Source organism: Struthio camelus, chromosome 13 (genome assembly GCF_040807025.1).
Source record: "Struthio camelus isolate bStrCam1 chromosome 13, bStrCam1.hap1, whole genome shotgun sequence".
Lineage (NCBI taxonomy): Eukaryota > Metazoa > Chordata > Aves > Struthioniformes > Struthionidae > Struthio > Struthio camelus.
In genome coordinates this window covers 15,760,311-15,782,663 of record NC_090954.1, presented here as the reverse complement: position 1 = coordinate 15,782,663, position 22,353 = coordinate 15,760,311, and the positions used below count along the sequence as shown (strand labels likewise).

General features: G+C 38.9%; 2 protein-coding genes across 4 annotated transcripts; one reads left to right on the top strand and one right to left on the bottom strand.

Annotated features, from left to right (window-relative positions):
• Positions 1-1,149: 1,149 nt before the first annotated feature.
• Positions 1,150-16,395, bottom strand: HMMR (hyaluronan mediated motility receptor). Of its 2 annotated transcripts, XM_068959977.1 has the most exons (18): positions 16,139-16,395; positions 14,854-14,934; positions 14,117-14,193; positions 13,083-13,163; positions 12,179-12,367; positions 11,773-11,859; positions 11,118-11,218; positions 9,841-9,915; positions 8,577-8,755; positions 7,618-7,766; positions 7,077-7,291; positions 6,338-6,454; positions 5,218-5,376; positions 4,183-4,335; positions 3,993-4,092; positions 3,574-3,750; positions 2,844-3,006; positions 1,150-2,054 (listed from the first exon to the last, which is right to left on the bottom strand). In XM_068959977.1, the coding sequence occupies exons 1-18, from the start codon at positions 16,182-16,184 to the stop codon at positions 2,035-2,037; spliced, it is 2,169 nt and encodes a 722-aa protein (XP_068816078.1). In that variant the 5' UTR covers positions 16,185-16,395; the 3' UTR covers positions 1,150-2,034. The 2 variants fall into 2 exon arrangements, with proteins under 2 accessions (XP_068816078.1, XP_068816079.1); XM_068959978.1 differs by lacking the exon at positions 4,183-4,335 and having other exon boundaries at positions 16,139-16,315.
• Positions 16,375-21,527, top strand: NUDCD2 (NudC domain containing 2). 2 transcript variants are annotated; one of them, XM_068959980.1, is made up of 4 exons: positions 16,375-16,643; positions 17,634-17,682; positions 19,075-19,226; positions 20,190-21,527. In XM_068959980.1, exons 1-4 carry the CDS (start codon positions 16,455-16,457, stop codon positions 20,271-20,273), a joined length of 474 nt encoding a protein of 157 aa, XP_068816081.1. In that variant the 5' UTR covers positions 16,375-16,454; the 3' UTR covers positions 20,274-21,527. The 2 variants fall into 2 exon arrangements, with proteins under 2 accessions (XP_068816081.1, XP_068816082.1); XM_068959981.1 differs by having other exon boundaries at positions 16,393-16,634.
• The last annotated feature ends 826 nt before the right edge of the window (positions 21,528-22,353 follow it).

Sequence of the window (22,353 nt, the reverse complement as noted above, 5' to 3'; positions counted from 1 at the left end):
GCCTGTTTGTCCCTTTGTCTGCTTTTGCCAGCAGAGAGCACAGAGACTAAAAGTGATAGCTCAGTTGACCTTTGAAATCAAAACACTATTCCAAGCCCTGATGAGGTGTTGTTCCAATCCTTTGTTAAGTTTTTGGTTTATTCCCTACGGAGCATGCAAGATGCTCAGTATGAACTTAATTTTGACTTTGTAACAGCTGGCATGAATAAGCACCACCATTGTGCATGTAAAATTTATTCAAAGAACTGACATTGAGTCTTAGGCAATTTTCCTTTTATAAGCAGCAGGAGGTGGGCCCTAATTAAGTCAGTCAGGTTGATGATTCTAGCAGCTCTTCATTTTGCATTTAAAATGAAACCCAGATCATGAGATAATATAGTAAGACGGATGATCAGAGAAATAATTTATTCTTACACAAGTCTTGCAATGAAATATATAGGCCACATGAAAATAACTGATTCCTGTAGTGACTACCTAAGTCAGTTGAATGACCAAAATATTTTTTTAAATGGTATTTCATATGTGCATGAAACTAGTAAGAACCCCTAGACTGAAGCTGACAGTGCTCAAACTTTTAACTTTCTTCCCATTCTTTAATTCTCTCTCCATTCCACTTTACATTACTTATCCACATTCTCAAAATAATTTGTTTTGCTTTCATGGAAATTGAGAAAACTCTAAGCAGAGGAAGAGTCAGGTTAGCCATCAGAGCACAGCGTTGTTCAGTAGAGTCTAAGGCTGCTTTGCTGTGAGCAGGCAGAGAGATTTTGTTTACAGATTGCATTGCAGTAAGAAAGGGGAAAACAAGCTGGTCATGTTCAGGGAACCTTGGTGAGGCTGAAAGACTGGCTAATAACAGCTGTTTTCAAATAATTTTTTTATTGGGCCAGATTCTTGTTCTCGGTGAGAGGTATTTGGAGTCCTAAAGACAAAGGTTATTGAATTTTTCAGAAACCCTCTGACAGAGCTAAGCAGGAATTCTAGTTATCTAGAATGAAGTCTTTCCTATATCATAGGTAAAGGAAAGTTTAACAGCCTAGGAGGAGGAAGAAAAAGATAAGACTAGAACACAGAACATCAGGTCACTTATATAACTTGATTTAATTTTGGTTTTTATCCCCGATTTGTAAAGGAAAGTAGACAAGTAAGTTTCATTAAAAAAATGTTTATTCTGCTAAAATGTTCTTACTTTGAAATGCAGTTAAACAAATTATTTCAGCTTGCCAAAATCCAAGTCTACACAACGCACACATGTACAGCGGGCATCCTCCCACCCAATAAAGAGAAGTCCGGTTATTCCCCTTCACATAGCAAAGAGAGCTGGCTACATGGAAGTTATGACAGTTAAGCCAGACAGTCCAGTGAGCACAGCATTCAAAATATGATAAACTTTCCTCAAGACACTGATCTCCACCACAGGAAACAAATACTTAGATTAAACAAAGCAATTAGTTTAAGTTTGACCTGAAAAACCTTTTCTGAAAATAGCTGTAATATCTAGCCTCAGGATTGAACTTAGCATGTCTCAAATACAGATCCCACCGGGAACTATCAAGACCAACCGTCTCTGGGAAGCGTTCCTTCCATTGGTATTAAAGCAAACAAATAGCAAAATTAGAATTGTAAAGATAAGACAGATACAAAACAAGATCTTACATGAAAGCAGATTTGTCATTCTTTTCCCCCCCTCAATGCTTATTCACCCTTTTTGGGCTTAAGTTGTTCTGTTAATTTGAAAACAAATTAAGTGGCTTCAGCATATTAGAAAGTGAAACAGTCAAACATTTTTCTTTGTCTTAGAGTGCAACTATGTTCCCAAGAGTCTGGAACATACGGTCATCCATAGCCTCTGAGTAAGAGCACTATCAAGTATAGTTTTTCTAAAAATAGGTAATTTTATGTCATTTCTCTTACTCGCATTTGTATTATGTACAGCATTTAAAGTCACCTTTAACAAATAGTCCTTTGAAGTCTTCACCACAGCATGCAAGTTCACTGTTGACTTAAGATTTTTTTCTTAAAACCAAGAAGAGATTAACTTTTGTTTCTGTTACCTGCAATGGAAAAATGTTACTAAGTTTGTGTTTTCCACTCTTGCCCCTACCCATCTAGTAATCATTTGTCTGCTGGAGGAGGAATGAGGAAGAAGGGGCTTAATACTCCACGTGACAGGCAAGTCCAGGACTTTAGACCTCAGAATATGTTCCAAAATACACATCTGGTGAGACCTACATCCTTTCCCTGTCTTTTCTATACACTACTTGCCTTTTTTCTCAACTCCTCCACAATGTTCTTCTCTTCTTTCCCTCCACTGAAGAATCAGCTGTAGGCCTTTTGTTTCATACCTTTACAACTGTAGCAGCACAAGGACCTCAAAGACAACTAAAGAACCAGGGCTCAAACCTCTCACTGAGCCATTTCCATGCCTAAGACCCTTGCAAGAGATATTGCGTATCACTCGATCAGCTAGAGCTTATTAACTGCATGGGGCTTCTCAAAGAAAATACTGAGTGATACACAATAGCAAAACATGTTCACCTCTTGCAAGATCATGCAAACAAGTTCATTCTCTGCAACCTGCTCCCTTCCTTATCACACATGCTTTCTATTAACTGACCTGACATAAGCCCTGCCCAACTCAGGTCAGTAAAACAAATAGGGCTGGGAAGCGCAATAGCCAATAGTGCATCAGAGGTACCTCATAGATGCAGCCTTCATCTGCCATGGAGCAGAAAAGAGAGGCCAGCTCCTTCTCCAAATGGAGTAGACACTATGCAAGATTGTCATCTTTGGTTATGTTTAAGAATGTACAAGGCCATGGTTACCAAAATAGCCAAGCTTACCTTCTTTAAAAGGTGTTTTTGGAGGAATGTTTTCCTTGCTATCATGCTGGAAAGCTTTAGAGGGATCAAACCGCCTAATGCCCTGAATCACGTATAACTGCTCCTGAAGATCTCTGCTTGTTTGCTTCTCTTTTGCTAGCAGTGCACGCAATTTTGAGACATCCTAAGATGGAAAACATAATACTTCAGAAGTCAGATTAAGAACAGGAGAAAAGCATGCTTCATTATTTGCTTTAGCATTACTCAGAGGAACTACCACATACATGCAATATTGTTCTTGTTAGTTTAAAAAAAAAAATGGCAAAAACAAAGTTACACAGAAACTAGCACCACTGTATAACACTGCAAAGCAGTGCAGTAGCTCTAAACTTTTCGTGGCCGATACCTTATTTAGTGCTTTCAGGAGATAGGTTAAGTCTAAAACCTCCCAAAAGGCAAGAAAAACTAGCCAGGCTAAATGCAAGATAAATGATTTGCCCTGGTGATCTTGTACAGCATGTATCAAGTCCAAGCTAAGAGAGACTACTTTTCTGTTTCTAGAGACTAGTGGTTCATTCTAATCTAGCACTCTCAAAGGGAATTCAAGAGCTATATAAATCATGTAATTTAATAAACAAATTAAGGACAGGTTCCCTGCACAAAAGCAGCATCAGTCTATAAATATTTACAGCAATAAACAGGACTTTGTCAATAAATTCTAACAATATTTCTAACATTTTAGTTGACAAACCTGCTTCAGGTGTGTATTCTCCTCCTTCAGCTTCATAACATGCTTGATTTTTTGCTTCTGGTTCTGGTGGCCAAGTAGTTTAGCATATGCATCACTTAGTTTATTCAGTTCTTCCTGGGCTGCACCATGCTCATTTAAGAGCGCATTCTTCTCTGCTTCAAATGCATCTAGTTGTTGCTGGAACATATTTTGAAGTCTTTTTTAAAAAAAAATCTTTAACTGATTTTTTTTTTAAAAATATAAACTGAGACCTACAAAGATTAGTTTGGGAAGAATAGCTGCTCAAAGGAAAAGTAGCTTTGAAAACTGTTGCAGGGTAAATGCCTTAGAATGGCAGATAGCATGTTTACTTCCTGAGTTCAGCCAACTGCACAAGAGTATTAAGTCACACACTAATAAATGTCTACTTCATGACACACCTGAAAAGGCTTAGCTTTGTTATGCAGATCTTCATATAGAGTACGCCAGCTCTTTATCTCTTCTTTTAAGCTAGAGGTCACATCTTCATTTATGTTTTTCCTTAAAAAAAAAAAAAAACCCACAAAGCTTATTTTCACGCTAAAACTTTGGTGTACCATGGTACCCAAGCTTAGTTTGAGGAAAAGTCACCTTGATCTTTCCACTTCAAGACTTTTTCTCAGGTCTGCAGTTTGCACTTCCATTTTTTCCTGAAGTTTAGTCATTTGTGCAAGGCAAGACTCTTTGGTTCTTTCTATTTCTGCTTCTTTTAGTGCCAGCTTTGTCTGGGCTTCTAAAAGCATCCTGAGGAAAACATCATTCATCTTTAATGAACCCTTAAATTATTTTTTCCTTATTCTACACCTGAAAACAAGTAACCGCATCTGAAATGCTGTTACTAAAAGAACTGGAATGAAGATTCACACTAACAGCATTGTAAGAAAAGCACAACATAGTACAGAAAGCAGTCAAGTTGAAGATGTACAGTCTTTAACTGCAAAGAGCTGCAAGGAAGCAGCACTTTTGAAGCAAGTAAGTTCATATGTTTATTAACTTCTTTTAATGCTAACAGCTTTTAATACAAGATACTTTAGTAGTTAGACTAGTCAAGATTGTATGTGGATGGGTTCAAGGGTCTAGGCAAACTCTACATCCAAGGGTTGCCATCCCTCTCCCTCAAGTTATTTGCTTCATCACCTTGGTGGAAACAAAGAATCCCTCCTGCACCATGCCAAAGAGTCAGCTAATGGAAGAAGAGATAAATTGAGTTGTTTTTTTTTTTCCAGATCAACTCTAATGGGAACTGGAGAGAACAATAAACAGGTGGGGAGAAACAAAGGAGTAACATTTTAAGAATAGGTGTTTTAAGAAAGCTCAGGTAAGCTCTAACTGTGGATAACTTTAAAATACCCACCACAGGTAAAAAAGAAATTTTGTTACAGAAGTATTTTATAAACCAGAGCTACATCTGGCAAAGTCAGAAATACCCAATTCAGATTGGCCAAAAAAGGTTTTTATTTTTTTTTTTGTCTACCAACACCTTCAACTCCCTGCATCGGGAAGGGGAAGAAATATAAACTTCCAAGTGCTGATTTTATTTGAAAGAACATCACGTTACATTCTAGGTAAGAAGGCAAGCCTCAGTTAGAATCCTTTCACTTTAAAGAAAGTTTGTTGGCCCAGTACCTTGCACATTCTTCTTTTGCTTTGTTTTTAGTATATTCTGCTTCCTGAAGTAGCTGTAGGTTATCTTTGCCTATTTTTTTCAGGTTGGCAACCTCTTCTTGCAGAGAGGTATTCTGCAGTTTAAGACTAGTTATTTCTTCACCTATTGTCTTCTTGTAGCTGGAATTAAAATACAAATTTAAAAAGCTTTGTTAATTAAAGACAGAACACAGACGGGCAGGTTCAGGCCTTAGAAAAGCAATGCAGGCTCATGCTACCAAGTACAACAGACTTTAACCTCGAGATATAGCAGCTTTCTAGTACTAAGAAGTCTACCAGAAGAAAAAAAGCCATTTCCACAAAGCCATAAGAAATAATATTGAAAAATACCATACTAGAGTTATTTTCATTTCCATAGACATTTTAAACACCAAAGTTCACCTATAGCTGAAGCCTGTATCAGAGAATATTCTGCTTGACCCTTTGGGGTGCTTTTGCACACTTAGCAATAACAATATCAATTTTTAATACTACTACAGCCTATATCTTTTGAGGAGAGGTCTGCAATAATTCCTTCCCCGATATGCATCTGCTGCCAGATCATGAAGATCATGTTGAATGACATCAGTTTAATTCCTTCTGAGTGACTGTACACAGTGTGCTCGGTTGTTTCCAGCACTGTGTCATGTAGAAGTTACCTAACACTGAGGCTATTCTCAAGAACTTTAGGAAAGTAATCTTTATCCACTTCAAGTTTTGAGTCTGAACAGGAAGTCACTTTGCAAAAAAATTTAATGCACGGAACATCACCACCAGTTACAACTCTCAGCAGGATTCAAGAGCACTGGAATATTGCACTTGGTTACACTGTGGAAGAGGAAACATCCACAGCTTCCTGAACCTATAGCTAGACTCTATCTAGATCATTATGCTGGTCTATTACTCAGGAGTAAGTCAATTTGTTAATGCCATCAAACAATCCATCACATAAAACACTGCTCTAACACTGTAGCAATGCTCATATTGAGGCTCAAGTCATAAGGTGCACACATACACAGTACTTTTATTGTAGTAGAGAGAATGGTACTTTTTATTATAATAGAGAGAATGCCTGTCCTAGATCTTAATGGAACTTATATACCTTTCAAATTCAGCAATAGTCTTTCCAAGTTTACACAGGGTGTTGCTGTGCTCTTCTTGAATTTGCAAAACAGCACTACTGTGCATTTCACTGATTCGTTCCAGCTCAGCATTCTTCCTGAAATAAGAAATCAGCATTCCATACTGGAAAAAAGTATGTTTGAACAAGTTTTAAGTGCTGTTATCAGCTACTGAAGGTTTGCTGTGGCAGCAATGCATCACTTATGACACAAGTCAATAACTCCTCTACCACAGCTTTAGGGATTAAAGCACAGTCTTCTTCACAGCAGATTTAAGTATTTCCCCCTCCCTTCATTTCCTCAAACGCCTGTAGAACAGATTCCTTTTAGTATCTACTAGAAATCTTTCAAAAAGTGACAAAGAAAGAAACAATTTTCTTGGAAGTCTTCCCTAGTGATTGTCTTCTCCAGGATGGAAATGTTCAATATGACACACATGTAGCTTACCGTTAGGACTAACAGGATGCAACTAGAGCACCAGCAGATCAAGCATGTCTCAGTATGCTAATTAAGCAGTTTCAAATTAAAACAATTTACAACTGATTCAAATCCTTCCAATGCATCCAATCTAATTGCTATACTTAGTCAATAACCAGCAAGAAATAAGTTTAGCTCTGTCAGGTCCCTTTAGAACCTAAATTAGGCTTAGAAACTTTTTCTATAATTTGATTTAACATTTTTCTGTACAAGTACTACAATTAGATAGTTTGTTTTACAAACCCTTTCAGCTTTTCTTCCATCTGAGCAAGCTCAAAAGCTCGAGATTTGATTTCTTGTTCCAATCGCCTCACCAACTTTTCAGCTTTCTTCTCCTTAGCATGTAACTTATCCAGCTCATTCATTGCGCCCTTCAGCTCTTCTTCTAGGAGAAGTCTCTCATTTGTTACCTCTTCTTGAAACTCTAGTAACTTCTGGTGCATAGATGCAGAAGATTCCTATGGGCCAGAGTAGCAGAGATTTTATAACTATCAGTACTTTTCCAGTCTGTGTTTACATATACTAAAGGCCAGTTAATAGTATTTAAGCTTTGAAACACAAGAATGAGGGCAAACCTACGTGAAGAACGATAACATCTGTCATGCCAGAGCTGCAATTCTTACAGAGACATCAGAACATGCAGTTTCTGCTGGCTAGTAGCCACTTCTACATCCTACAGATTAGGCTGTTATTAACACAACAATTTTACATGTAATCAAAATCAGAATGTTTAGTGCTAGTCATTGGGATTAAAGTATTTAACTAATTTAGAATTTGCATTTACCCTCTCTTGTTGCAGCTGAGAGAGAATCTCCTCTTGTTTCTGAAGCAGGTTTTGGTGCTCTTGTTCTTCTAAGAGAGTTTTTTTTTTCAGGTCTTCTATTTCAGCAATCATACTCAGGTGTTCTCCTCTGCTCTCAGAAGACTCTTTCTCTGCATGGAGAAGTTGTCAATTTAATAGATCTTCACTTTTCTGTCTTCAAAGAACTACAACATCTGTTCATCATTCTACTTTCATTCTAGCTCTAAAGTTAACTAGGCGAGGAGAAAAAAAAAGTCTTCTAGCCACCTGGAAACTCCTCAAAACTGACTGAAAGAATCATATTTGAGATGAATATTAATGATAGTAATCGTAGGGACAAACAGTTAGCCTTTATTAGAACAGCAGTATGGTTGGGGAAAAATAACTAAACATTTTCCCAAAACTTTCTTTCACATAATACAAGCACCCGGCAGTCAACTGATATACTAAGAACTGAGTACCAGTGTTAGGCGGCAGGGTTGTTTTTTGTTTTTGTTCTTTGGGGAGGTGGCAGGGACACAAGGGAAGGAGGAGGTCCTACTCACCTTCCCAATACTTCAATAAACTTAAGCATATGTCCCGAGTGGTGTACTGATGCAATACAGTGGTGATTGTCAATAAAGAGAGAGGAGCAAGTCATTTGCAGGCAGTTTTCAGATTAAAGCCCATCCTACCAGCTAAACAATTTTTAGTTCCATAATATCCACCTTAGCATCCCTGTATGGAATAATAGTTTTAGACTTAACAAGAGAAGTCAGATTCCAGGTAGTTTCCATACTGATGGAAATATGCTGGGCTATTTTCACCTGGAGCTTGGAGATGTGATATTCAACAAACTAGTCTACATTAACATTTTTAAAACATGTCTACTTGAGATGTTATAACTAAGATGTTCAAGTGATTCTTACCTACGCCGACAGCATATAAGTACCAACAATTACCTTTTTCTTGTTCAAGCAGCTGACACCTTTCATTAAGTTCTTTTATCAGTTTAAATGATTCTTCTTCTCTTGTTTTAAGGGAATCCTTCAGGATCCTGATGTCTTGGTCTTTCTTTATCAGCATCTCCTCCATCCGGGTAACATCTAATTTGTATTTTTCTACCATTTCTGCAACACTACTGTAGGAGAAAATTCAGATGTTACCAATGTTACCACTACATTTTGCTCATAAGCTTACACTTCAATACAAAGGGAGAAATGCTTTGTTTAAAGGGTGTCCAAATTAATGTTAATCATGACCAAATTGAACAGGGGGACAACCCTCACTTACTTTCCCAAATACCAGTTACTGCACATTAAGACAGATTACTTACAAGTAACTTGTTTCAACATTGACATTTTGTTTCTCAGAGAAATTTATGTAATCCCAGAACTTAATATACAGATAAAAGTGTGATTAAATATTCAATTAGTCACTATAATCGATTTATAGATGACTATTACATCCAGTTTTGTGCAAAGGTGAGTTTTGACAGGAATGCATACGTGTTAACAAAACAAATTTTAGAAGCTTAAGCATTGCCTTGATGAGGACCTTACAATACATTGAGAGTTAGTAAGAAATCTCTTACTGAGTGAATTGGCAAGAGTAAGACAGTGGAAGGGAAAAAAACAAAACTAAAACCTTCAGTGAACTAGTTGAACTAGAATATTATCATATCTACATCATGCCCTGCTGGGAACACACTATTGTGAAGACCGGTTAGTGTTTCAATCAGCTGCAAAGCCCTGCATTAGTGGCTTTCAGAAAAGCCTCACTGATTCTGAAGTGCCACCAACACAGATAACCCACCACAAATCTTAAGTGTAAATCAAAGTGCTGCAAAGTTCACTGGAAACCAAGACCAGTGTTTTTGTCCTACTGTACACAGGTGAGGGCTCAAAGACACTAGCACATGTTACAAGGAAAATCCAGCTCGATTTATGCACAAATAAGCCAGGCTAGAAACTAGATTTCAGGACTCTGTGAAACTCTTCCACTGTATTACTTAGCTCACAAAACTGCAGAGACCTCTGGAAAAATAATTAGTGTCTTATGACTCCTTTCCATTGTCTGGAGAAAAAAAACCCAGCTTTTTCCCCCCTCCAGTATAATGCAGCTACATAGTTGTTGCCAAGATTCTATAACCGCAGCCATAACCAAGGCTTAGCCTTACTGCCTTTTAACTTGCCCAGTCCTCTCCAAGCTAGATATGTTTGTTACCTGAGCTCTGTGATATATTCCAGGAGCTTTTCAGTGTCAGAATTTTCTTCAACTTTCTCTCTCTCAGTAGCAGATCTAAAAGCAGAAAGTTTTCATGATGCTTTTAAACACATAAGAGCTGTAATGTATTTGATCACAGATAAACAAATAATACATCCTTGCATCACAAGTTAAAGACAGTTAAAGACATGCTTTCCATAATCCAGTTCATGTGACAAACTGAGTGACTCTAAGAGGTCACTCTGCCCTCTGCTGCTGCTTGCTTTTGTTGCATATCTTCTCATTTGCACCAAAGACACTGAGCCATGTTTTACCACCAAATGTGCTAAAGAGGCTGCGTTAGCCAAACAACTATTATTGCTTCCCTTTGCTAATTGCACTGCCTGTAATATTGGCTTTGGGAATTTTCAGTTTAATGTGGGTATAAAACGTGAGCGCTTGGATGTTAAGTAAGAGCAGGAGACACTTTATTAGAAGGAGGATTCTGCTGTGCTAGTCATCCAAAATTGAAGTCAAATCTACTTCAGAAGTAGATCCATTATAGGTCACCATCCTCAGAAACAGCCCCCTGTCAGGGCACTGTTCCTCTGCATCAAATGCCACTATCCAGGCAGAACAGGAAGTGCTGATTTGGAACTCCTTCCCTCCCTGCAGACAGCTGCTTCAGCCAAGGCACTTTGCAGTAGCTTTCTAAAAGGGAAAGCAGCTACTACGAAGAAACCCTGAAGGCATTACAACCACCCATCAATACCCTTAGCTAAAGGGCAACAAACTGTTTACGTGATCTTTGTCAAATGCCTAGGTACAGAATTAGTATCATAACTGCTGGTCTAATGCTTACTCTTACTTTTTCCAAGCTTATCTAGTCTAATAGGGCCAGAAACTCAAATGTTTAATCTACATGAGTGCCTTGCTCCAAGATGGAGAATGAGTCTTCTCAAGAAGTGTCTCCCCTCCTCACCCCACACCAAAAAAATACCCCAGTCATACCACACTGGAAGACCACCGAAGGTTCAGACATAGCTGTTCTTCCGGAAAAAGGTTAAATATGTTAGAGAAATAGGGCCTTGCATGTTATGGTTATAAGAACGCAGCAGTTCCTAAAACACCTTTCTATCAAATTTAGTCCAGGTCACGTCCACTAATAGCTTCTGTTCCCTCAATACGGAAATGACCTTTATTTTCCCTGAGCTACGTATGTACTATAAGGTATGAACGTCTAAGCACAGCTGGCAGATATAACACCACCTAAGTCAACTCCCTTCCTTATTACTTACAGTTTTTCTTCTAACTGTGCTACTTTTCCTTTTGAATGCTCTAGATTTCTTTGTACTTCCTGCAACTTCATTTCCATATCTTCCTGCTTTGCAAGTGCAGTCTAAAAGAAAATAAGAAAATCAACAAGAAAAATCCTAATAGCCAAGTATTACCACCAAGGTGAGACTTGGTAAAAAACAAAACAAAATACCCCCCAAAATTGACTAAGAGACTGGTAAACTAGAACTAGTTCATAAATACAGTTTAATTAGTGTTTCCTACTGTGATACATTTGACTCCTATATTCAAGTATCCATGAAGAACATATCATCTATTTGTTAGAGTAATCAAAAAATACAAACACTCATGGCTTCAAACCATATATAGGACTGCTTGTTTTCAAATAAATTAGTAGTCTCATCTGACCAACAGATTGATATCAAAAGAGCCTTTTCTAGTCTTCTGTATTTGAGCTCAGAGTTGCCCTATAAATCAACAGCAGAATCAAGAACGTTAGATTTTCTGTCTGTTTCCACTGAACAAAGTAGAAGAAAAATATTCTGAAAAATGAGTTTGAGGGAAAACAAAAAGTTATCCTCAAAACGGTTGTAATTCATCACCGCCAGTTTCCAGAGAGCTCACAGTCACCACACTTTGTAGTGACAAGGGTCTTACCTTTTCCTTTGCATCCCTCTTGTTTCTCAGCCTCATTAACTCCATGCATAGGCTGCTCATTTTCTTCTGCATGCCATCTTCAGACAGCTTAAGAGATAAATAAAAAAACCCATCAAACATAACCCATTCATTTGGATTACTCTTCACAGAGCCATTTAACACACCATCTCTCTCCCATCCACAATACTAATCTGCACCTTTCCTCGAAATACACATTTGCAGGCCTAGCTGTCTTTAGCCAGAAATGCACAGAATCTCAAACCAGAGATGCTCTGTCCCTGTGACAACACAAGAGCAAATGTGAAAACAGATGCTGACTAACACTGCCAACAGCTGAAGATTCTTGCAGAAGAAACTAAATAATAGCCAAGTCAAAACAAACAGGTGCTCATTTGTCTGGCAGTACCTTTGATTTCAGTAGTTCATTGGCTCTTGTTAGTTCAAGAAGCTGTTTCTTCAGGCATGCAACATTTGCCAAAAGAGATGTTTTCTCTTGCACTGCAGCAGTCAGCTTTGCTTCAGTCTTTGCAAAATCCTCATCCAAAGCCTGAAGTTTTTTATCCTGTTCTCCACGCTCTCTCATTAACACACGAATCTAAAACAAAATTGGTATCGTCTTTATTTCTTCCTGTTATTCCTTTTAAGTAACAAAGATATGCCTGTTCTGTATTCCTGTAAAGGCTGAGTATTCAAACGGTATTAACTTCTGTCATTCAGAACGAATATCTAATTCTGTTATTCGTGGGAAAGGACACAATCACCACAATTCTTTATTATTAAACACCATAGACTTGCAGTCTTAGCATGTCAGCTGGCTTTGTGCTACTGAGCCAGTGCAACGTATTCAAAAACTTCAACCTGCAACAGAACCCAAATCTCCTCTTTGGCTATAGAATTAAAAGACTGTCATATATACAAAACTCTGCGTCATATGTTTCAGATGTCAAGACACGGTACCAGCACCAAGAAGGGAAAGCTAACTGCCTTAAGCATCAAAATTATGTTAATTAAGAAAAGTCTTGACAGACAGCTGTTAAATAAAACAGGATTGCATAGGTTGCATAAAATACTTTTGAAACATAGGACTCTGTTCCTTCTTCTGTTCTTTAAAAGACGTGCAGGGCTGCTCAGGGCCAGCAAGAATTCCATTAACAAACCCCATTTTCTACTTACTGTAACATTTGAGAATCTCTGCTCTTGCAAACAGTTCTGCGCAACAACTTATGTTTTGTGAAAGAGGCAAATTCTGTCTGCTTGTAGCTTTGATTAGGGAAGTGACAAATGTAGAATTGTACTCAATGTATTCATACCTCCTTCTCCAGCGTCTTCTGTTTCTTTTTCTCTTTCATAAGAATATGATCTCTTTTCGGCTTCAGACTCCCACTAGCTGGCTTTTGAGAACAGATCCATTAGAAACATTTAAATTGATCTTTACAGTTCACAGTAAGAGGTTACAATATGGAATTTTACCAGGCAAACTAGAGGCTCTGAGTTACTAGACCTCACAAATAAAAATACTGCCAGCTACATGCTAATTTAACACAGTGAAGTGTGACAGTAGATGCCTTCACACACACAGCAATATTTAAGACACAGCCCCTGCCCAAAGCATACACAAAATCAGAAGCTAAGCCACACACAGAACAGACAGATTAGATTAGGAACAGTTTTACCATTGCACTTTCTCATGAACGTTACTCTGAACGGATAGCTCATGAACATGGTGACAGAAAGGAGATTGAGGAAGTTTTAAGACATAAACACCGTTTAATCTCTGCAAAAGCCCTTCAATCACTTAACTACAAGTTTGTTCGTAGAACTTCCTCCTACCTCAAGCTCTCATAAACTCAATCAGTAAATTAGAGTTATTATTCAATTTGTTAACATATGCATTTTGAAACCCATATCCTCATACATCTCAGAACCTGCGTATACAGTATCATCTTTTCTTATATTCTTCCACCATTAGGTTCCTGCCCTGTAACATCCACCACAGGAAAATAGAAGCAGAAATAAGATCTTAATGAGAAGCAGCTGTATCGCAATTGGATGTAAACAAAAGAAACAACCCCCCCCACCATCAACCAAGCTACTCTGTAGCCCCAAGTAATCACCATGTGATCCCAAAGATGCTAAGATTTCTGGTTTTTTCTTCCTTTTTTTTTTTTCCCCTTTTTTAAAAGGAAACCAGGCATAATAATGCATTTCACAGTTCTTCTAGATAGGTTAACGGTAACTATACAAAGCAGCTATGTGCTCTTAACTAGTGACATTGAGAATCAGACCCAATATTAAGCTTGGCTAGAGTTAATAGTATTAGAGACATCACAGAAGAAAGTCTTACTATTGATCCAAGAGATACAAGTCTCCTTCCAGTTACAGGGGTAGATGCATTCTTTTCACTGTTCAGATTTGTCTCACCTAAATAAGGATGCAGACAAGAATGGTGAAGGGAGCATGCATGCATGCATGCGATGAAGAAAGTTTCACTAAATTAGGAAAAGGTTAAGCAACTTTGTATACAAAAGACAGGATGCTATTTGATTATTAGACTACCTACCTCACAACCCAAGGCTAGCTATTTTCTTACTGCAAGCAAGCAGTTCAGTATTAAATCAGTCCAGCGCTCATAGTTCAGAAATAGATCACCAGGTGACAACCAATCTTGAGAACTCATTTTCTGCTGAGTTTCTCCCCCCACCCCCACTCCACATTCCCACTGTCAGTTTTCAGCTAAGGAACAGTGTTTGTTTTGTTTTTCCCCTCAGCTATACAACTCAAAATGCCACCCATTAAAAGCAAGGCTAGAAAAGTAGTTAAACCATTTAGTTGAATTCAAAATGGAGCACTTCCTAGTCACTAGAAATTGCACAGAAGGATTATTTTTGAAAGAGATTCAATTAAGTTGTAAAATTCATGTCTTTACAACTGCCAGCCATGACAGCTGGAAGACAGTCAGTAAATCCCACCCAGAGAAAACAAAAACCAAAAACAGAGCAGAAGCAGCATGTAAGCACTTTCATTCTTAGCTTTTAAAGGTATTGTATTGTTGTACTTTGTATATATTTTAGGGCTACTTACTCTTCTGTCTCCTAACCCGTTGATGTGTTTCAGAAGACAGAGAACTTCTTACTGTATCCAATGATTTGACATCATAGGATCCTGGCAGCAGAGTACATGCAAGAAACGAAATATTCAGAACAGCAAAGAACTAATAAGGAAAATGATAACGGTGAGTTAAAGCTGGTAACACACCTAAGTTAGACCTAATTTTAAAAACAACACCATCACAACCCCCACAACAACCCATCTCAGTTTTCCTCCGTAAATATGAGGAGGACACATGGTTGGGGGAAGGGGTGGAGAGAGATTACTGCAGCGCTAGTGAGATCATTGTCGACTACTCAATTTAACTTTCTTTTGGGTACCCCAACAAACGTTAGGAGTTCTGCTTCACATACAGAGTGTTTCAAGACAGCTCATCAGCAGTAGCGGAGCATTAAATTCAATTTGAAAGAAAGCAGTTAAAAGATATTATAGCTAATTAGAGAGAGAGCCACTCTAAAGCAAAGTAAAGGGGACAGAACAAACCCTCATCTATTCTTTTTTAAAGTCCTCTTCCAGTTTGGAAGAACAGAATATTTAGGTGTTAATGGATTCCAGACTTCTCATCCTAATAACTAAACTACTTACTCCTTTATTAAAAGAATCTAAAGAGTTGAGAAAAACTCGAAGGAAAACAGAAAAAAAAAAAAAGCAGAAACAACATAGCTACAAATTCTTTGTATAATCATAACCAGGTGGTCTCAAGCCCAGTAAACGCCCACTCACTTTGTTCAGTTTCATAAGTAACTACAGAGAGAGGAGAGCAACTTCATGTAACTTATCCTCTGAGAACAGGCAACAGCATGAAGCAGGTATGCGGCCACAGCCAAAAGCTCGTGAGGAAAAGCATTTATGCTGGAAATTGCTGTCAGCAACCGTACTTCAGTCAGGAGAAAGAAAGCCTGTACGGTTTTTTGTAGCTTTGTGTCATAACATGAGAGAGCCATGACATCTTGGATCCGTCCGCTCTAGCTTTCAGTAGCTAGCCTGTTAGCCTACAGCCAGGATTCAGCCTGAGGCCGGCCACTTTCCTCACAGCGGACTGCCACACCAGCTTAAGCGAGAGCTCCCCGAGCGCGGCGAGGCCCCGAGAAGCAGAGGCAGAAGGGCCGGGCCGTGCTCAGAGGCATCCCAGAGCCGCGGGCCGGTCCCCTCCCACAGCCGCTGATGCGGAAAACTCCAGCCGGGTCCCCCGCGCCGCCCCCATCCCGCGCTCCCAGCGAGGGGCCAGGCGCGGCGCGGCGCAGCGCAGCGCACGTACCGGAGCTCTCGTTGAAGCGCCGGAGCGGAGCTCTGGAGAACGCCATGGCCACAGGCAGCAACCGCCGTTAGCCCCACTAGGCATTCGAACGGCACCAACGGCCGCCACGCGCCGCCGACAGCCAATCACCTCCCGCGGCGCGGCGTGCACTCAGCCAATCACCGCCTCCCCCCACATGACGCACGCGCAGCACCCTCCGCAGCCTTGCTGCCGCGGGGGGGAAAGGGGACGGCTTTGCTTGTACGCATGCGCGCGGGGAGGGGCCCTGCCCTGGCTTCCGGGTGGGCCGCGTGAGGGTGGCGGCGTCTGCGTCGTCATGTCGGCGCCGTTCGAGGAGCGGAGCGGGGTGGTGCCCTGCGCCACCCCCTGGGGCCGCTGGTACCAGACGCTGGAGGAGGTGTTCATCGAGGTGCGCGTGCCGCCGGGCACCCGGGCCCGCGACGTGCGCTGCAGCCTGCGGAGCCGCCACGTCGCGCTCGCCGTGGGGGGCGAGGAGGTGCTGCAGGTACCGCGGGGGGGGGGAGGGGCAGGCGGCCGTTGCGCCCTCAGCCCCCGCGGCGGCGGCCGTTACGCGGACACTCGTTTTCACTTCAGAAACGCTCCTGATTCCACGTTTGTAACGTAGTATAACTTAATGTTTTAAGTGGGGTGAATAAACTGCAGTGAGTCAAAAAAGACTTTCTGTTGCTGGAGTATATTTTCAAGAAAAATAAGTTCCGCTGCGTGGTGCGTTGCCGTTCACCGCTAAAAGAGCCAGAATCATCTTTGCAAATGAAAGAGAACATGGGAGTCAGGACGTCTGAAAGCAGCTGCGTTCTGACCTTTTGTAATATTGTTGAAGTCCTCTGATATTTATACCAGTCTCTTTCTGAAAGCAGACATTAGGTAATACGCTATTTCTGAAGTGATAGCTTGAAAGGTAGTATAATTTCTCAAAATGTGCTACAGAGGTTTTTTTTTTTTTCCGGAAAGATTTCTTTTTTTCTGGTTTTGGTCCAGTTCTGATTCTCCGTGTGTAGCTCTGTAAAATGAGCCATCGTTATTGCCAGACTGAGAAGCTGTAGATTCAGCTGAGGAGATGATGAGGATTAAATATAAATCTGCTTTCTCATTGGAAGTGAGCAATAAATTCTTTGTATCATAATGTATTTACATTGCGCCATAGGTGGGCATGGCCCTTAGCAGACACTGGAATTCTGATGGCAAGGCAATTAAAAATGGCATTCCCCCCTGAGAACACAGCCCCTTTCATTGAATGGAGATACTGAAACAGTGACAGGTATTTTTATTGCATTAAACACTTATTTTCTAATATTTTTGTTGTGTAACAAAATAATTATTTGCTAGTCTAGGTGCAAGTGTAGATTTGTGGGGCCAGATTGCCCTTTTCAGTAGAGTGGAAGAATGCAAGCTGGGAGTAACACTTTGCAATTTCACAGAAACTGGATACTAAACAGGTTTTCCTGTTATGTAATATTGTAAATGTCTTTTGCAGGGTAAACTTTTTGACTCCACAATAGCTGATGAAGGAACGTGGACATTAGGTAATGATCTGTTTCCAAAGTGACATTTTGAAAGGCAGCAGTTGTTTTCCAAATATGATACAGGAAAGTAGAGGTGGTTTTTTTTTTTTTTTTTTTACAGGAAAGATTATTTATTTTCTGATTTTGGTCAGGTTCTGATTCTCCATATGTAGTGTAAAATAGGCCGTAATTACTGCCAGACTAAGGAGATGTAAATTCAGTTGATGAGATAATCAGGATTAGATATTAATTTTCTATCTTTTTTATGTGATATGTGATTTTAAGCATAGGTAGCGCAAAAAATTTAGCGATTAAGATTAATGGAGAAATGCCAGATCTGGGAAGACAGTATTCAAGGGATTACAAACTTTCCTTAGAATAAACATTAAGTTTTTAGCAAGCGAATGGTGAGAAGTTTTTAATAAACTCTCCTAAAAATTAAACAGGTGCAGTTATGTGATTCAGGTCTCTCTGTCATTGTTACTTTTCTGTATTCTCTCCTCTTCCTCTCAAGCCTTATGTTTTGGGATAGGTGACAAAACCTACAATCCTAAAGAATCAACAAGTGGTATAAAAATCAGGCTAAGGTACCTAACTACAGATAAAGAGAAAAAAACTTCTCTGATCATTGCATCACAAATATTGTGAAGTGTTCAGTTTTAATAAAAAAAATTATGTAAACTGTGCTTCTCACTTAATGTTTTCCTAGGATGGTTTTGTTTTCTGGCTAGTATCAACATTGATGAACGATTTGTTGTCTTAATCATGAATATTAGAAGTGTGAAGCCCACTCTTTCCCAGTACGTGAATAACCTTCAAAATGCACCATATCATGCTGCATTTATTCAGTTAGCGCTAAAACATTCTACGTGATAACTCCGAGATGTTCTTTCAGTATAGCCATTGTTCATAAGAGTACTGTCTACATTTTAAAAAAAAAAAGATGATTATACCTCCATAAGTCACTTAAACTTACTTCTGACTTTTACTGGTAATAACATTCTGTAAAGCTGTCAGCCTGACTTCAAATCTGTAATTATTGCCTTAGCAGAGCTGTATGTATTAATAGGTTAAATCTCTTCTCACATGTGAACCCCTCGAAGAAGTTAGTTTATGTTTGAAACAGAAGTTCTTATGAACTGCGTTTTAACCTCCCAGAACAGCTTCAACATTTTAAAGGCCAGAAGCGCGGGAATGGCTGCATAAGGTTGTCTCTGCTTGAGCTTTTCCATTTCTTGTTGTTGTTATTATTTACTAATAGCCCTGTTGGCATCAGTGTTAAGAATTTAAATCACTTCAGCAAAAAATTCCATGCTTCAACATGTTAATGGTGAACTCAGCAAAACAACAAAAAAAAGTAGCACACGGGACAGCGTCTAATGGTTGTTTTCTGTGGCTCTCTTCAATCAATAGAGGACAGGAAATTGATACGAATTGTTCTAACAAAGACAAACCGCGATGCTGGAAATTGTTGGACGTCGCTGTTAGAAAATGAATACGCTGCTGATCCTTGGGTACAGGACCAGATGCAAAGGAAACTCACGCTGGAGCGATTCCAAAGAGAGGCAAGTCAGAGGACTGATTACTGCTTGTATTTTGCATTTGCACACATGGGTCAGGACTGTGAAAGCTGAGCAAAATTATTTTGCTGTCCAGTAGCAAGATCCTGGAAACAAATACTTTAATGCAATACTAATTAATTAAAGTATTAATTAATACTTTCATACTTTAATGTATAGAATTTTCATTAGGCTTTATCAGAGTACTTTTAAGAACTTGCTGTTCTGTCTGAATGTTTGGTGAGAAGTTAAGGTTAGTTTTGGGGAAAAGGAAAAAAATGTTTTAGTGTTTGATGCATAATTCTTTTCAACAACTTTTCATTTAAGTTAGGGTACGTACGATTTCTCTTATTCTCTAAGATTATAGTTTAGAAGTTTGTTTTAAATACAGCTAACATCAAGCTCTCATGACTATATTTACATATAATATCAGATGATGGAGAGCTGGCAAATATTTTCCTTGCCCTTTTACTAAAATTGATTTTAACCATTTTCATACACCTTTAGCAGTCAGCTGTCTCTGTTTGTTTTTGCAGACTTGTGGAAGTACAGCTAATTAGTTAACAGCTGAATCAGCACATTACTCTTAGCTAAAAAGAGCACTGTTTTTATTTTAATCGCTATCCAGCACAGCAGGTACTTATGCTTTCAGATAGTAATTTAAAGGGACACCAAAAGTCAGAAAGCTTACTCCAACATTTGTTAATATTTCTTTACTGGGAGATCTGACAAACTGAGGATGGCATTATAAAGTCACTTGGGCAGTGGGCAACGCAACTGTGACAATTCAAGGTTTATTTGTTGATGCATTCTCCAAGCGGAATTTCAGTGCGGTGACAGCTTTGAATTGTGTAGCAAGCTGATAGTTATATGTCCTTGTTAGAATCACAGAAAGTTAACAGAAACGTTGGTTTATACGCTTGTATTAAGTATAATCTGTATACTAAATTTTTCTTTTACGTCCATCAGAACCCTGGATTTGACTTCAGTGGGGCAGAAATTTCTGGAAATTACAGCAAAGGAGGACCAGACTTCTCTAGTCTTGAAAAGTAAACTGTTTTCCCCTGTGTCCCTTGAGAGGGATAATACAACGCACTTAAGGACTGGAATGCGTAACTGGTGAAGACTTCCGTGATCTATTTGGCAGAATGTTGGCAATTACTTATTTCTATGAGAGAAAGAAGATCTCTTCCAGTAGAATCAAGAAAAAGTGGTAGCAGCTGATTTTAAGCTGTGATAATGTTCTAATACTGAGGACAAAATACCCCAAAAGGTGTAGTCTTAAAAAAAAAAAAACACACACACACAAAAAAACACACGCCACCACCTTTAAGCAGAGTATCTTTCTTTTCTTACCCCATATTAAACTAGTAAGTAACAAATATACCGTTTGTCTTTATGCAAGAACGTTACCTTACTAACTTTTGACGAACAGATCCTAGAAGCAAGATACTTAACATTTTTCTTGCAACAGGAAGGATTTTAGGAAGGCTATAGTTACACTTCTGATTAGCAGTCCTGTAAGAGTTTGTAAATTTCATTCTAAAATAGTGATTTGAATAAAGAAACTAAAGCGCGTTGCAGGAAATAAGGGTTTACAATCCATTGCATTGTCAATTACAGGACTAATGTTTAATCCTAGCTACTAGGTAAATGATACCAGAAGACAGAGGTCAGGTGCAAGTCTGCATACAAATAATTGTGTGTAACGCGTTACGTCCTTTCACTATAGATATTTTAAATTTGGAAGCGAGAGGAGTATTTAATGATTTTTGAAGAGACAGAATACTTGAAGAAGCTACTGAAGAAGGATAAGTCACAAAGTAGGAAATGGTATCTTAAGTCTCTTCATGACCAACATATAGTGTAAGTTGCCTATTAGGTATCTAAGATTATAGAGTTCTAGACTTCTGTAAATATAATTTTAAATTTAAGAGCCAAATTTTATACTTGGCTATTGCATGATTTAGTATTTTGTATGGGGAAATTATGCTTTCAGATTTTCTGCTCATTCTTAAAGATGCAATTGAGAACCAGTCCAACAACAGCGTTATGAAGGGCTAATGCCGTGTCTATTAAATAGACTGACAGAAGAAGAAAGCATTATTACTGAATCCCATTGTGTTCTGAAAATACAGTACTGAAACTACTGCCCACAGTTAAGCCCTGAGCAAAAGTCTCTTCAATGAAGATAAACTGCCAGAAACTGCCATTGTATCGCTGAGCCTTATTTTAAAACTGCATCATTATTTCAGTTGCATATGACAAAAATAAAACAACAGGTGGGGAGGACTGCTTCTATTTTAATCATGTCCAGCACTCTTTGATTGCATCAGCAAAGCACTCCTGCACTCAGCTGTACACCTTCTACACGTCATCTTTCCAGGCTGTAAGGTATGTCCAGAAAATATGTTTGAGTTGTAGAGAACTTCTTATCAAAAGGAAAATATAGCCTGGTACCAAACGCTGATTTATGGCTATGAGGTTTTGTATCTTCACTAAGATCTTAGTTGAGAAGGTAGATGCTGTGGTTAAGTGAACAAGACAGCTGCAAAAGTAAAAATTAAGACAGGAGGAAGATAGAAAAGCATTAAAATACTTAAGTAGTGTTCAGTGAAACAGTGTTCTACATTATACAAGTTGGTTTGCACAGAAAGGTTTTACACTAAACTGCTGCAAGCAGAAGACGCGTATTAGAAGGACATCTGACACTTCACTGTATGAATTGTCGATTTTACTGTATGTACTTTCAAAGCTAAACTTTATTCCCCTATTTTCCGACTTAGCTGTAGGATAACTTTCATGCTAACGTTATTCTGTATGAAGTCTGTATTCAGGCAGCACTGCTCTGAGTTGTTTTAAGAGGAAAAGTTTAAGCCACTTAGTTAACTACTGCTCTTCTCCACTCTAGGTTACAGACCTCTAGCTGTGGAAAAAATCTAGGTGGAAAGGATAATAGCAATAATGCTGTCATTTTCCTTAATCAGTATCTATTCAGTTCTCAGTATGTACTTTACCAATCACAACAATCTCAGTGGGATTCCAGCTCTTGTTTCATAGGCAAAGAGTAACAGGAGTTTGATAAATGTATATATTTGGCTATCTGTTACAGAACTGAAAGCAATCCCCTCTA